General features: G+C 44.9%; 1 protein-coding gene across 3 annotated transcripts in view; it reads right to left on the bottom strand.

Annotated features, from left to right (window-relative positions):
• The window catches only part of LOC115094014 (SLAIN motif-containing protein-like), a 232,534-nt gene that overhangs the window by 148,631 nt on the left and 66,989 nt on the right, over positions 1-16,914 (bottom strand). For 2 of the 3 annotated variants that reach the window (XM_029606627.1, XM_029606628.1), the window contains exon 4: positions 14,295-14,444. The exons of the other annotated variant lie outside the window; for it this stretch is intronic. In XM_029606627.1, the coding sequence (XP_029462487.1) occupies positions 14,295-14,444 (150 nt within the window). The remainder of the gene's footprint in view (positions 1-14,294; positions 14,445-16,914) is intronic. 3 annotated transcript variants of the gene reach the window in all.

The raw sequence follows: 16,914 nt of genomic DNA, 5'->3' as shown, positions 1-16,914 counted from the left end.
TTACAGTGGGCTCTGGTAGAACAAGAACTGTGACTGAAACATCCAATTTGCCCAGCTGTGCAGCATCCAGGATATTTGCCCCATTCCCATAGAGGAATCTGACATCCAGGAATAAATGGATTATGATGGACTCTGGTAGAATAAGACCTGTGATAAAAAGACACCCACTCTTCCTGATGACACCTTTATATAATGCATTTTCAAAACTGGCAAATGAAGCTCCAGCAACAGAATGAAGTGATGTCTGAAAGGGAAAAAGGTCACCTAATGCACCCAAAAACCCTTTAACATTATCAAATATCATAAAAGAAAATTCCTTCTGTTGGGAGCTTGTCATCGGATGAAGTAATTTGGAAACTCATTTTTATGGGGGACAACAGTTAAATGCTTTCCAGGATTCTGAGCTAGAAGAAATGAAAGCCAGGTACTAAATGTAGTTATAGAAAAAAAAGTAGGGACTCCGATATCTATGTTATTTATTTGGGGACCAATCACTTTGTTAGAAATGGTATCAAGCCGTACAGAAAGACTTCCAAAATCTAAAGATGAAGATTAACAGATGGCAAAAATGTTTACCGTTTCTGAAGAATTACCTGTTCCTGGAAAAGGGAAAGGAAAGGCTAAGCCATATAGATAGTTTGAATACATGGCCCAAAACATGATGTAAATAAACTAGTTTTGGATATATTGGAGGCTGGGGCTATGCACGGATAAGTAAAAGGCTATACGGTAAGGATGGTCTACATTTATCCCTGGCAGGAAAGATGATCATAAGCAAGAAATTCAGGTCATACATTATCAGGCATTTAAATTAGAAGACAGGGGTGGCAAGAAGTGGCCAATGAAATTAGCATACTACCCCCAAGCAATATAGGAAGTGGAAGGAGTAAATAAATTCAATCAGCTCAAAATTTCACACCTAAGCAAAAGATCAGAAAAGGTGACTATGAAGAGCAGCAAGCTGAAGCTTTAAAAAAAAAAAAAAAAAAAAAAAAAAGACTGGAAAGTTATAGCCATAAATGCTTGAAGTCTGGACAATAAAATCCCAGATCTGCAAGCCCCTATGGTGGAGGCGGACTTGGGCATTCTTGCTGTTACAGAGACATTTCAGTGAGTCTGATTGGGATACCGCCAAACCAGGCTATAACCTGTTAAGGAAGGACAGAGTGGAAAGAAAAGGGGGAGGGGTAGCTCTTTATGTCAAAAAAGTATCCAAGCAACAGAATGCAAGGAACTTGGGATATGGAAGACGCGTGCTATAGGCTATCTTAAAAAGTGATGATGGTGCTTTCATTTATACTGAAATGGTCTACAGGCCTTCAACTCAAACAAAAGAACTGGACAGAGATCTGGTCGAAGACTCCAAAAGACAGGAAAGAAAGAAGTGCTGCTTGTTAGAGATTTTAGTAGCCAGATATGGGCTGGAGTATCCCTACTGCAGAATCTGCAAGAAGTATCCCTCATACCTTGGCTGAGGGTCAGGCATCACTGGATTCCTCGTGCCTGGTAGCCCGTGTGGATTCAGACTGAGTATTCGAGGAGAAGAGACCGCTGAGGGGGGATATGATAGAGGTCTTTAAGATCATGAGAGGTCTTGAACGAGTAGATGTGAATCGGTTATTTATACTTTCAAATAGTAGAAGGACTAGGGGGCATTCCATGAAGTTAGCAAGTAGCACATTTAAGACTAATCAGAGAAAATTCTTTTTCACTCAACGCACAATAAAGCTCTGGAATTTGTTGCCAGAGGATGTGGTTAGTGCAGTTAGTGTAGCTGGGTTCAAAAAAGGTTTGGATAAGGTTTGGATAAGTTCTTGGAGGAGAAGTCCATTAACGGCCACTGCTATTAATTGCATCAGTAGCATGGGATCTTCTTAGTGTTTGGGTAATTGCCAGGTTCTTGTGGCCTGGTTTGGCCTCTGTTGGAAACAGGATGCTGGGCTTGATGGACCCTTGGTCTGATCCAGCATGGCAATTTCTTATGTTCTTATGATGGAACCCACAAGAGAGGGAATGATATTTAACCTCTCTCAAATGGGTACAATGTCTCTAAGGTCTGAATAGGTGCTCACTTGAGCACCTGTGATCATCAGATAGCAAATGTTGCTTACCTGATGTAACAGGTGTTCTCACAGGACAGCAGGATGTTAGTCCTCACAAATGGGTGACATCGAGGATGGAGCCCACCACGGAAAACTTCTGTCAAAGTTTAAACAGAACTTTGACTGGCCCCTACTGGGCATGCCCAGCAAGGCACTGACCCTGCAGCCAGCAGGGGTCTCCCTTCAGTCTGATTTTCAAAGCTACAGGCAGTGCCTAAAAAAGTAAAAAGTAAAACGAACCCAACACCACGGGGTGGCGGGCGGGTTTCGTGAGGACTAACATCCTGCTGTCCTGTAAGAACACCTGTTACATCAGGTAAGCAACATTTGCTTTCTCACAGGACAAGCAGGATGGTTGTCCTCACAAATGGGTGAGTACCGAGCTGAGGATGTCCTGACGTGCACCAAATGCACCCAACGGCGTGCAACAGGCACAACAACTGGGGTGGAATTTGGGAAAGGGCATCCGCACCCTACCGGGCAGGTGGAAGGGTGTTGGTACATCATGTTGGAAAAAGGTTACGCAAGACAGATTGGCCGAAGATGGAGTCCTGTCTTCCAGCTTTGTCCAAACAATAGTGGGCTGCAAAAGTATGGAGAGAACTCCAGGTTGCAGCTTTGCAGATGTCAGGAAGCGGCACCGATCGAAGGTGTGCCACCGAAGTCGCCATGGCCCTCACAGAGTGTGCCTTCACACGGTCTTGAAAAGGAATGCCAGCTTGCTGATAGCAAAAAGAAATGCAGTCCGCCAACCAGGAGGAAAGAGCCTGCTTACCCACAGGTTGTCCTAACTTGTTAGGATGGAAAGAGACGAATAATTGAGTGCTCTTCCTGTGAGAAACTGTACGGTCTAGATAAAAAGCTAGAGCCCGTTTACAGTCTAGGGTATGCAGAGTCTGTTCCCCGGAGTTGGAGTGGGGCCTGGGAAAAAAGATAGGTAGTATGATGGATTGATTGATATGAAACTCCGAAACTACCTTAGGTAAAAATTTAGGGTGAGTGCGGAGCACCGCCCGGTCCTGCAGGAGCTTAGTGTAAGGCGGATAAGGTGACTAAGGCCTGCAATTCACTAACCCTGCGAGCTGAAGTGATAGCCAAAAGGAATAACACTTTCCATGTGAGATACTTTAATTCACAGGAGTGCAAAGGTTCGAAAGGAGGTTTCATTAGACGACCAAGAACCAGGTTAAGGTCCCAAGATGGGGCCGGAGGACGTAAGGGTGGCTTCAGATGGAGCAAGCCTTTAAGAAAACGTGTTACCAGGGGTTGTACTGAAATAGGGACACCCTGTACACCTTTATGGAAGGCGGCTACCGCACTGACATGCATCCTAATGGAAGAGGTCTTTAGACCGGATTCTGATAGGTGCCATAAATAGTCCAAGAACTTAGAGATTGGACAGGAAAGGGGATCAAGGGACTGAGAAGTGCACCATGATGTGTACCTTTTCCATTTATATGAATAGGATCTTCTGGTAGAGGGCTTTCGTGAAGCTATCAGGACACGAGAAACCGAATCCGAAAGGTTAAAAGGCTGAAGGACTAACCTTTCAACATCCATGCCGTCAAGGACAAGGCTTGGAGGTTGGGATGGAGGAGGCATCCGTCGTTTTGAGTGAGCAGATGCGGATCCGTTCCCAGAGGAATGTGCCTGCGGATGGAGAGATCCTGGAGTATGGGAAACCACACTTGGCGTGGCCAGTGGGGTGCTATCAGGATCATGGTTCCTCCGTCCTGGCGTAGCTTCACGAGAGTCCTTGACAGAAGAGGAAGTGGAGGGAATGCATAAAGCAGACCTGTCGTCCACTTGAGGGAGAAGGCATCCCTCGGCTGAAAGTGTTGGCTCCGAATGAGAGAGCAGTAATCATCCACTTTGTGGTTCTGAGGGGACACAAAGAGGTCTATGCGGGGAAAACCCCACTTGTGAAACAGAGAGGTCACTACCAGAGGATCGAGTGACCACTCGTGTGGCTTGAAGACACGGCTCAGCTGGTCTGCCAATACATTGTCTACTCCCGGCAGGTAAGTGGCCCTGAGGTACATAGAGTGGGAGAGGGCGTCCGCCCAGATCTGCGCAGCTTCCTGACATAGAAGGAAGGAGCCTGTGCCTCCCTGCTTGTTTATGTACCACATGGCCACTTGGTTGTCCATCTGGATTAAGATTATCTGATGGAATAGATGATCTTTGAAAGTTCGGAGTGCATAGCGGATTGCGCGAAGTTCCAGAAAATTTATCTGGTGTTCGGCTTCCTCTTTGGACCATAACCCTTGGGTTTGTAATTCATCCACATGGGCTCCCCAACCGATGTGAGAAGCGCCGGTGGTTAGGATTACTTGCGGATCCGGTGGAAGAAAAGGTAAGCCCTGAAGGAGGTTGACCTGAGTTGTCCACCAGGTTAAGGATAGGCGCAGGGCTTGTGTGACTGTGACTATGGAGGACAGAGGCTGAAAAGCTTGAATCCATTGGTGTCGTAGAGTCCATTGTGTTACTCTCATGGCTAGTCGGGTCATGGGAGTGACTTGAACCGAGGATGCCATGTGTCCTAGGAGAATGAGGAACTGGCGAGCCGTGGCAGTGTTTTGAGACTGGAGCTGGCGAGCCAGGGATATTAGGGTGTGGACCCTCTGAAGAGGAAGGTAAGCCTTTGCCTGCAAGGTGTCCAAGTCTGCTCCAATGAAGGATAAGGTTTGAGACGGGACTAAGCAAGATTTCTCGTAATTGACAAGAAACCCTAAGGAAAGGAGTGTTTGAATTGTCAATTTTAGGGAGGATTGAGCTATGTGTTGGGAGGAGGCCCTGATTAGCCAATCGTCCAGGTAGGGGTAGACGTGGACACCTTCCTTCCTTAGGAATGCTGCTACCACTACGAGACATTTGGTAAAGACTCGTGGGGCAGAAGCGAGACCGAAAGGTAGGACACGGTATTGATAATGGATGTGGCCTACAAGAAACCGCAGATATTTGCGATGGGATTGTGTGATCGCAATGTGGGTATAAGCGTCCTTGAGGTCGAGAGAGCACAGCCAATCCCCCTTTTGCAACAGAGGGAGCAAGGCGCCCAGGGTTACCATCTTGAATTTTTCTTTTTGCAGATACTTGTTGAGGGCTCGAAGGTCCAGAATTGGACGTAGCCCCCCTGATTTCTTTGGTATTAGGAAGTATCTGGAATAGAATCCTTTCCCTTGTTAACAAGGAGGGACGGGTTCTATAGCATTTGATTGTAGAAGAAGGGATACTTCTTGATGTAATTGAGTAAAATGGTTGGTTAGACTCCATGCCTGAAGGGGCGGGGAGTCTGGCGGAAGTGTTATGAAATTGAGGTGGTAACCCTGTGCGATAATTGCTAGCACCCACTGATCTGAGGTGATCTGTTTTCAACGGTGGAAGAAGTGGAACAGTCGACCCCCCACAGGGATGTGTGGAAGAGGGAGATGGCATGTGCTCAATACAGGGAAGTCAAAGGCCCGCCGTAGGCCCAGGAGGTGGGGCTACAGTAGGTCTTTGCTTTCTCGGCTGACGAGGCTGAGGCCTGTTAGGGGACCGTGCAGGACGAGCCCTAGTTGACGGAGGGTAGTAGCGACGTGGTCGAAAGAATGACTTCTTAGAGTCCTTCTTTTGCGGTTGCTTGGAGGTCACCTCAGGTGGGACAGATGAGAGTTGTTTCAACGTCTCATGGTGGTCTTTTAACTCCGCCACAATCTGTTGAATTTGCTCTCCAAACAAATTGTCGCCTAAGCAGGGCAAATCAGCAAGACGATCTTGGACTTCTGGGCGAAGGTTGGATGACTTTAACCAAGCCCAACGTCTGGCTGAGATGGCTGTGGCTGAAACCTTTGTGGAAGCATCGAATATGTCATAGGCAGTCCTAATCTCGTGCTTCCCTGCCTCAAATCCCTTGTGAAGAAGGGCTTGAAGCTGTGGTTGGTATTGGTCCGGCAACGTGTCAGCATAGTCTTGCATCTGCTTAAAAATGGCTCTGTTGTATTGAGTCATGTAAAGTTGATATGAAGCTATGCGTGAAATCAACATAGCTCCATGATACACTTTCCGTCCTACACTATCCAGGAACTTGTTGTCCCTGGTAGGTGGGGTAGAAGAATGCGGCTTAAGACGCTTGGCCTTCTTCTGCGCGGACTCAACCACAACAGAGCGATGATCCAGTTGAGGTTTTTGGAAACCTGGTGCTGACTGGACAAGGTATGTGGAGTCAGCTTTCTTGTTAACTGGTGACACCGATGAAGGAGATTCCCAGTTTTTCTTGAGCAGATCCAAAAACACCTGGTGTATAGGGATGGAAGCGATGATTTTTGGAGCATCCAGAAATTGAAGTAGTTCCATCATCTGGTGTCTGTCATCAGCTTCAGATTGTAGTTGAAAAGGTACAACTTCTGACATCTCTTTCACAAAATTAATGAAAGATAGATCCTCAGGAGGAGATCTTTTTCTACTCTCTGTAGGAGATGGTGGCGAAGGCAGATCTGTGTCAGAAGAGGTATCATCATCATCACCCCAGGTATCGTAGGGATCATGTGTGGCTTGTAGCCCTGATGGACCTGGCTGAGGCTCTGAAGGCATCGATGGAAACCGAGGTGGAATCGGTGCGGTAGGTGGAACCAGAAATGGCATCGATGGCTTCGGTGCTGCCGATGGAATCGGTGCCTGGCGCGGAATCGATGGAGCCGAAGGATAAATCGGTGGAGATATACCAGAAGGTACCGATGGAACTACCCCGGAAGGGGGAATTCGAAACGGTGTTTCTCCTGCCGATGAGAAACCAGTCGGAGACGGTGGTGTTGTCGATGGCACTGGAATCACCGATGGAAGGGCCGTCATGAGTGCCTCCATGCGGCTCAGTAGCGGTGCTAGCGCTTGTATCAACGGCTCGGTGGTCGGTTCCCTCCTCGGTGGCGAAGCCGGTGCCGGCGTCGGTGCCGGGGGCGGCACTGGAACCGGTGCCGGAGACGGTGCCAATGGAGGTTGTAATTTCTTCATCGCTTTCTCGATGGCCTCCTGGACCAGCCGGTCCAGTTCTGCCCGGAGACCAGGGGTAACCATACCCAGCTCGACGGGAGAGGGAGGCTGAGGCAGGGCCGGAGGTACCACCGTAACCGGTGGGATCACGGCCCCCACACCCCGAGAGGGTGAGGGTTTCCTCGATGCCGGCGAACGAGACGTGGAGGGCGTCCGGTCTGTTCGCGGCTTCTTTGTCGGTGGCTCGGCTTGAGCAGAGGTCGATGGCTGTGGATCCTCGACAGGCCGAGACTTGTGCCGTCGATGGCGGTGCTTTTCTTTCCGATCCCCTTGCCCATCCGGGGAAGGGACGGGAGTCGACGGCCGAGAAGCGATCGATGGCGGACGGTCACCGGAGGGTTGACGATGATGGTACAACTTCGACGGTGCCGGTTCCGATGACGTCGATGCTATCGATGGTGTTGGGGTTGGTGCATGGAAGAGGAGCCCCATCATCTCCATCCTGGCTTTGCGACCCTTGGGTGTCATTAAGGCACATTTGGTGCAAGTCAGGACATCATGCCCACTACCCAAACACATTACACAAACCCTGTGGGGGTCTGTGATGGACATAGTCCGGGTACAATCCGGACAACGACGGAACCCCGTTGCCATGGCTGGAAGCCAAAATTTAGGCTGGGGATTGGTAAGTGCCCACAGGCCTCGAGGGCCAAATTCGACGGCAGTCGATGGAAGAAGGCAAAAAACTTACCGGGTTCCGTAAGATGACTAAAAAATTTGTCGAAGGGAGACCCCTGAGGGGCAAATTTTCTTAGGAAATTAATTTCCAAATTCCTGTCAGGAACGTGGTAGAGAGCTCCTTTCACCGCGTGGCAACTGCTGCGCGGAAAAAAGAAGACTGAAGGGAGACCCCTGCTGGCTGCAGGGTCAGTGCCTTGCTGGGCATGCCCAGTAGGGGCCAGTCAAAGTTCTGTTTAAACTTTGACAGAAGTTTTCCGTGGTGGGCTCCATCCTCGATGTCACCCATTTGTGAGGACAACCATCCTGCTTGTCCTGTGAGAAAGTATGGTTCAAAAATATGGACTACGATAAAATGGAGACATACCTTGAACAGCTAAAAGACTGAGGGAAAATGGGTGAGGGGAAGAACAGTGAGCCAAATTAAAAATGGTTATAATAAAGGCAGCAAACCTTTATGTAAGAAAAGTAAACTAAAGTAAGAAAAAAAAAGAAGCCAATCTGGTTCTCAAAGGAGATGGCTAAAAAAATAAAGGCAAAAGGAACAGTGTACAAGTAGTATAAAGGTTCTCAAAAAGAGGAATACTGGGAAGAATATCTAGTGAAGCTGAAGGAGATAAACAACAAAATCAGGAAAAAAATAGTCAAGAAGAAAGGATCACCAAAGAGGTCAAAGCAAGGTGACAAAAATATTTTTCAGATATATCAGAAAAGAGGAAGACCAACGGAGCTTTGTAGGGAGAGAAGGAACAGTGTGTGGAGAAAGAAGAGGAAAAAGCAGAAATATTAAATAAATACATCAGTTTGTTGTTCACTAAAAACAACCCTGGAATAAGACCAATGCTGGTTGACAAGAGCATGGATGGGGAATGTAGATGCAACCTCATTTACAGAAGAGAATATATGGGAACAATTAGGAAAACTAAAGTGGATAAGGTACATTCCAGGATACTAAGGGAACTCAGATGTACCAGCTGAAAGACCTGTTCAATAGATCTCTAGAAACCGGAGTGGTACTGCAAGACTGGAGATCAGCAGTAGTGGTCCTATTTCACAAAGGTGGCAACAGAGAAGAGGCTGGAAACTACAGACCAGTTAGCCTTACCTTGGTGCTTGGGAAATTAATAGAGACTCTGCTGAAGGAAGGGATAGTTTACTATCTACAGTCTGATGGGTTGCTGGACTTTAGTCAACATGTTTTCACCAGAGGAAGATCCTGTCAAATAAATCTGATTATTTTTTGGATCATATGTCTAGAGAATTAAAGCAAGGAAGAGTGCGCGATGTTATGTACTTGGATTTCAGCAAAGCTATTGATACGGTACTGTACAGGAGGCACAATAATAAAATGAGAAGCCTGACAGTGGGAGCCAAATTAATGGAATGGATTACAAATTGGTTAACTGACTGGAAACAGTGTGTAATGGTAAATGGAACTTATTCTAAAGAGAGAACAGTGTTAAGTGATGTGCCTCAAGGATCAGTTTTAGGACCAATATCTTTGTGAGCGACACTGCAGAGGGGATAGAAGGAAAAATGTGTCTTTTTTTGGATGACACTATGATCTGCAAATGAGTGGACATGCCTGAATGAACAGGAGAATCAAAAGTGATATAAGGAAACTTAAAGAGTGGTCAAAGCTTTGACAGCTAGGATTCATGTATTTGAGGTGCAGTAACCCAAAAGAACAGGACTAATGTGCACAGACTGGGAGAGGGATGTTAGGTCTGATGATCTACAGGCAACTAAACAATGTGACAAGGTGGTGGCAAAAGCCAGGAGGGATGCTGGACTGCATAGAAAGAGGAAAAACCAGCAGGAAAAAGGAGGTGATAATGCCCTTGTCTTTCGTGAGGCCTTACCTAGAGTACTGTGCTCAGTTCTGGAGACCATATCTCAAAAAGGATAAGGACAGAATGAAAGCGGTTTAGACAAAGGCAACCAAAATAGTGTGGGGTATGCATCAAAAGCCATATGAGTTGAGACTGAAGGACCTGAATATGTATAACCTGGAGGAGAGAAAGTGCAAGGGAGATATGATGTAGACCTTCAAATACCTAAAAGACATTAATGATACACAAACATCAAACCTCTTCTGCTGGAAAAGAATCTGTAGAACAAGGGGTCATGATATGAAACTATTGGGGGGGGGGGGGGGGGGTGCTCAGAATCACCATTAGAAAATATTTCTTCACAGAGTGTGGTGGTTGCATAAAATGCCCTTCCAGAAGAGGTGGTGAAGATCAGAATGGTAATGGAATTCAAAAGGGCACTGCAGGCAAAATGATGAAAATGAGGTAACCAATGTTAACTTTACGTGCATCACTTCCGCATGAAGGTAACCTGTACACAGAGGCAGTAACTACCTTTAACAGAAGACAGAGGTATCTTGCATGGAGCATCAGTTACTATCAAAAGCAATATGCTGAGCAGATCCAGACTAAAGACATAACCATGGTGCAGAACTGGAGGGCAGAAGTACAAAATAGTAACCAGATTCAGTTTTGAGGATCCAACATTCTTGGTGATCATCTGCAACTCTTCCATGCCTACTGGAAGGGTCGAGGCATGAGGGTTAAGTCCTGTCAAAAACTAGGCTCAGGCTAAGCTCGCTGCAGCATCTTCAGCTGACACCTCTCATGCTGATGTTTGCAAGCCAAAAGCTGTTGTTGTGGAACCGCAGGCAATGCATGATACCACTGAAACTGGCGGAAGAGAGTCTCTAGAAGGAGTGTTTAAAAGCTAACCAAGGACGCCTAGAAGATGGCTATTCTGATTGAGAGACTGCTAGGCAGCATGCTGCTTCTTAATTTGGGTGACTGTTTCTCTGACCTTGTCTGCAGAACAGGGCACATCAGCCAACTTGTCATGCACATTCTCACCAAGCTGTCCAGCGTGTTTCCAATGGTTGCTGCCGAAGATCATGCTGCAGTTTCAAATGATTCATACACTGAGCAGCGAAGATGTTCACAATCCTCCACATCCAGAAGAGCTCGCCAATAACCTGCATGTTTTCTGCCCAGAGATTATCAGGTAATTCAGCTTGTTGACACAATCGTGTAAGCACTGCACTATGTAGAATTGGCGAGCCACAATAAAGACATTAAGCTCTGAAAGAACTTCTTCCTAAAATTATCCAATAGTATGGTAGGGTGTTGGAGAATACCCTGGTCTTCCTAGCCCATTTCAGTGCTGACTCCACTACCACCAACTAGTGTGGTAGCTAGACCAACCCAAACACTGGGGTTTGCTAAATTCAATATTTGAAATCCAGTTTCCTGGCTTGTGGGGGACAGGATACTGGATTCTCCCACATTTTTGTTCATAAATCCTATTAGACTGAGTGAACCAGGATTGCTGCGGACTCTGACAGTTTTCAGAATCTGGATAAGTTTGAAGACTTCTGGCAGGGGTCCTTGTGGATGTTGACTCCCGATATGTTACTCGGTTTGTCCAAAACTGAGTGGTGAAGAATACACCAGCAGATTAGGTAGGGGGTTGAATGCAATCCCCACAGACCCTTCTTCAGAATCAAGAGAAAAAAGGGACACTAACCCATAACCCCAATGATGATGGGGGAGGGGTCTCCTGTCATCTCGGAAGGAAATACTCTGGAGGAATTATCTAGATGCTCCCATGTTCCCTCCTCAGACTAGATTCATCCCAGAGAGGGATGGTTGAGGGCTAGATCCCACTACTGAAACTTCTGATGGGAGTCCTAAGGAATGTAGGCAAGATGGTCTCCCCCTTCAGGGAACAAATCAGATATTCTAGACAGGAGAGGTTAAAGGGTGTCTTCCTTGTCACTAGCTGCCAGCCAGGCAAAAAAAAATTCTTCACCAATTCCGCTACCTGGTCTATGGGCTGGTGTATCATTTGACCAGGAGTTAGGGGAAGAGATACCCTCTTCTGAGACCAGTATAGGTTTGTCCTCTTGAGAAACTCCCAATAGACCAGGAGGGAGCTCCCTTCTGAGCCAACTGGCAGATACATGAAGACCAGAGGCATCACAGAAAAAATTGGATCTGGTGTCTCCAAGCAAAGTCCATGTTCAAGGAGATGAAATGGAGATAAGGATGTTGAGTTGGAGGAAGGTAAGTGCAGTGAATCATCCTCCGGTCCTCTGATAGTTCCTGCCTCAAATGCACTGAGTGCACTGAAGGGGCCAAGAACAGTTGGTCTAATTGCGCCGGAGCAAAGAGTATCAATGGATCTGATGCTGAATACATTGATGAAGCAAACAGGAGCATCTGCTGAATCGAAGTGTGATGCATCTATATGGACATGAGGCCCAAGGCCCACTGTGCCAATGGCGCCAAGCGTGTCATGGATATCGGGCCTTGGTGCGCTAATGGGACTGATCCTGAACTTTACTTAGGTGGCATCAATTGCACTGCCAACTCAGACATATGGCACTTCTTCCTTTTATGCATTGATGAACCATGCAAGGGTTGCAAAGGATTTATAGACCCTTGGTTCACTGTGCTTCCACATTTTACTTGATCCTGGTGGAGCAGCAGATCTGGAAACCGGTGACACAGAAGGTGGAACTTTGCATGAGGAGTTCCTTCTCAATTTGGCACAAACCTCTATACTAAATCCACCACTCCAGGTGATACTATATAAATATAAATAAAAAAAAAAAATACTGGACTGCTCCAATCACCTAACAACCCATATGTAGATATAAGAGCTTATAACAAAATAAAAAGCCGAAGATGTCTGTTTGTTATATCCACATATGGGTTGTTAGGGGATCGGAGCAATTTGGCACAAAGGCAGCCCGATAAGATCCCATTCTGAGAGGAGGAACTCCTCCAGTTTTTCACTGATCTGCAAAGTTCTTCCATCTTCCACGCCCTGTTTCTAAGACCTGGATATCATGACAGCCATAGTCATAGTATTTAGCTGCGTCATGGTTTGACCTCAGATATTTATAACAAATGTCATGGACATCGGTAAGACATGTTCCGGCCACATATACACAGTTCTTGATGCTGATGGGTGCAGGCTTCTTAGAGCTGGACATAATATACTTTTCCTTTTGTACTTTTTTTTTTTTTTTTTAGTACTACTGAAATTGCTATTGAGGGGCTACTGAGGCAGCGAGGCAACTCAGAGTGAGTCAAAATCAAAAAAGAAACTATGAAATACCAAACAACTTAGAGAGAAGGTACACATCCATTCAGAAGCTCAAACAAAAAACAAGGCTGAGAGGTTCACGAGGCAGAGTGTATACAGAAACTCCTGTGCATGCTCAGTAGAGGAAAAGTTAACATAAGAACATGCCATAGTGGGTCAGACCAAGGGTCCATCAAGCCCAGCATCCTGTTTCCAGCAGTGGCCAATCCAGGCCATAAGAACCTGGCAAGTATCCAAAAACTAAAGTCTATTCCATGTTACTGTCGCTAGTAATAGCAGTGGCTATTTTCTAAGTCAACTTAATTAATAGCAGGTGATGGACTTCTCCTCCAAGAACTTATCCAATCCTTTTTTAAACACAGCTATACTAACTGCACTAACCACATCCTCTGGCAACAAATTCCAGAGTTTAATTGTGGGTTGAATGAAAAATAACTTTCTCCGATTAGTTTTAAATGTGCCACATGCTATCTTCATGGAGTGCCCCCTAGTCTTTATTATCTGAAAGAGTAAATAACCGATTCTATAAGCTAGGAGAGAAGTGTCCATTTGGCATTGTCTGATAATGTCACCCTATGTGTTCTAAGAACCAGATTCATTTGCAGAGTTTGTTATTCTGAAAATCAGATCTAGTTTGTGGCTCTTAAGGAAGAGCAGTGCATCACTTTTTTTTTTTTTTTTTTTTTTTAAATATAGGGCTAGTCTCATGACTCAGCAGGGTTATCACATATCAGCATTCAGGAGACCTGGATAAAAATTTTCCAGGTTAGCTAAGACTAGGGATACTGCAAATGTAATACTTGCAGCCCCAGAAAGTAAACTTCTAGTCACTGTGCAATATCAATGCCTACTGGCTAAATGTGCTACTTCCAGAGGCACAGGAATGGTTGAAATACTTGGCTTTACTTTCAAAGCTTAGTACCCATGCAGGCCATGCAATTATATATACATGCTGTCATTTAATCTTATATTTTATAAAATTTGTTAAATAAAATACATTTTTCTAACAGAAGCAGAAAAGGGTTACCAAATTAGCATTAAACACATTTCAGTTTATTATTTATTATATGATTGCATGCTTAGCATAATAAAGACATCTGAAGTTCCTGTACAGCAAAGTATGATTTAGTACAATCCGGAGTACATAACCATGCAATTCTACCTGCCAGAGGAGGATTTTGTATAGTGAGATTTTATTTATTCCAAGGAGTTTTGTTTGTTTGGGTTTTTTCTTTAATGAAAAACAAGAGTAATTAAAAAAAAAAAAGGGTTTCCTACATCTCCCTATCAATATTACTCACGCTACTCATTTTTCTCTCCACATTATTTAACATGCTTTACCTGAGCTGCCACAAGTTAGTAGCTGTTTGTTAGTTGATTTGAGGTACCCAGGAGAGTTTAGTGCATTGCTACAAGAGCTTGTTTCTGTGTTCGGATTATGTGCACTTGGTGATGCCAATGGACTGCAATACAAAGTTTTCCACCTACTGGCTAGAATTAAAAAAAAAAAAAAAAGTAAAAAGATAAAAAATGAATTAAGTATTAGAATTTAATAAAAGACATTTGGGACAAACATACAGTAATTAACTTTATCAAGTGTGATGGGTAAAAATATAAAATCTTCCCATGCTATAAAAGTCATTACATGTACATAACAGGCCATTGGAATTGCAATGTGTATCTGTTCTCTGACTTTCAGACCATATCAAATATACTGAGAATTCTTCTTAAAACAAAAACAGAGGAAAAATCACTCCAAGAAAGGAAAAGAGATATGAACATGGAATATTTTAAGCCATCTACATGGCAGTTTCAGATTCTACAAGTTCAAAGAGCCACACTTTGGAGCCAAAATAGTAAGATTGCATTTATAAAAAATAAAAATAAGCGCTAAATATTTTGCACTGATTTTTTTTTTTTTAAATACCGTGGTTAATTTTTACTTGGGATATAATAAGGAAATGAGATGCATAGCACACAATAGTAAAAACTGTGTTCTGTGCTTCCCATTTCTTATTACATCAGAAGTAAAAAAAAATAAAAAAGTCCACACTAAAATGGAAGCCAACGTAGGACCCAGTTGTGATAGATCTCCCACCCACTTCACCAGCTATTTAGTTTAGAAAAAAAAAAAAAATATATATATATATATTTATTAGCCAAGGCCAAGAAAGGATCCTTCTCCATCCCAGTTAAAAACATATACCTAACCAGGAATGCAATCTCCTTCTCTACCACCCAAGTTAAAAAAAAAAAAAAAAAAAAGCAGCAGCTGACCAATCCCTCTACCCCTCACATCTCCAGAGTAAAAATGTGGCCAACCTAATCCTCAAACATCACCTACCCCACACCTCTGTACGTCCATAAGTTGTGGGGAACTCAGTAGGGGGAAAGGGAGGACTTTACCTCCTCCCTCTGGGTGTTGGTACAGCTCTCAGCTGTGTAGGCATTTAATATTATTCACGTCACATCACTGATTGATCCAATTTGATGCAAGTTGGCTGGGAAAGGTGATCATGGTGGTGGAGAGAGGGACTGGAGATTGCAGTCCACATAGGATCTTGCATTAGATATAGAGAGCTAATGCAATAAATTAACTCAGCGTTTCCAAACCGTTGTGCTGTTTCCTTCCTGGTCTGCAGGGTGTCCTCCTGCCAGCAGAGGGGAGAGAGCAGTGTTTAGCAACTGCTCCTGCTTTCTCCTCTGCTGGCTCTCCTGTGCAACAAACTGCATGGGGCTCTGTAGGCTTGTGAGACCTGCTGGCCCCATGCAGTTCAAACTGCAAAGGGAGTCTGGCAAAGGAGGAAGAAGCAGCACTTGGTAAGCCTCCTCCCAGACTTTTGCTGTTCAGGGATTGGAGGTGGAATGGGGAAAGCAAAATGGCTTACCTTGTAATAGGTGTTATCCCAGGACAGCAGGATGTAGTCCTCACATATGGGTGACATCACTGACGGAGCCCTATCATAGAAAGCTTTCTGTCAAAGTTTCTAGAAACTTCTGACTGGCACACTGAGCATGCCCAGCATGCCATGATCCCTTGAGCCACAGGGGTCTCCCTTTAGTCTCGTATGTAGCAATAAGCTTTAGCAAAAATAAAATAATAAAACAGATCGGACCCAACTCCGCGGGGTGGCGGGTGGGTTCCGTGAGGACTACATCCTGCTGTCCTGGGATAACACCTATTACAAGGTAAGCAATTTTGTTTTATCCCAGGACAAACAGGATGCTAGTCCTCACATATGGGTGATTAGCAAGCTACAGGCTGAGTCATATTTGTAGTGGACCAACAGCATACAACTTGTGCAAAAGGCACAATGGGTGTACTATTGGAAAAATTGGGGCAGCTTGAAATCACAGCAGGTTGGATCTAGAAGGAGTTGGGATTATACTGGAAATAAACTATTTAAGACAGATTGTCCGTAGGCTGAATCTTGTCGTCCTTCTTTGTCCAAACAGTAATGAGCTGCAAAGGTGTGAAGAGAACTCCATGTTGCAGCTTTACATATGTCAGCTATTGGCACTGAACGATAGTGTGCTACTGAGGTTGACATTGCTCTTACTGAATGCGCCTTTACTCGCCCTTGGAGAGGAAGGCCTGCTTTTTCATAGCAGAACTCTATACAATCTGCAAGCCAGTTGGAGAGAGTGTGTTTGCCCACTGCTTTACCTGGTTTGTTTGGATCAAAAGAAACAGAGTTGAGTGGATTTCCTATGGACTGCAGTGTGGTCTAAGCAATATGCAAGTGCACGTTTACAGTCCAAGGTGTGCAAATACCTCTCTCACCTTGGTGAAAGTGAGGTCTTGGGAAGAATGTGGGCAAGACTATGGACTGATTCAAATGGAATTCCGTAACTACCTTGGGAAGGAATTTTGGTCATGTAGGAATTTTGTATAGGTGAGTATGTGACAAGTGCTTGTAACTCACTAACCCTTCTAGCAGATGTAATGGCTATTAAGAAG

Source organism: Rhinatrema bivittatum, chromosome 6 (genome assembly GCF_901001135.1).
Source record: "Rhinatrema bivittatum chromosome 6, aRhiBiv1.1, whole genome shotgun sequence".
Lineage (NCBI taxonomy): Eukaryota > Metazoa > Chordata > Amphibia > Gymnophiona > Rhinatrematidae > Rhinatrema > Rhinatrema bivittatum.
This window is presented reverse-complemented; position numbering and strand designations above follow the sequence as displayed.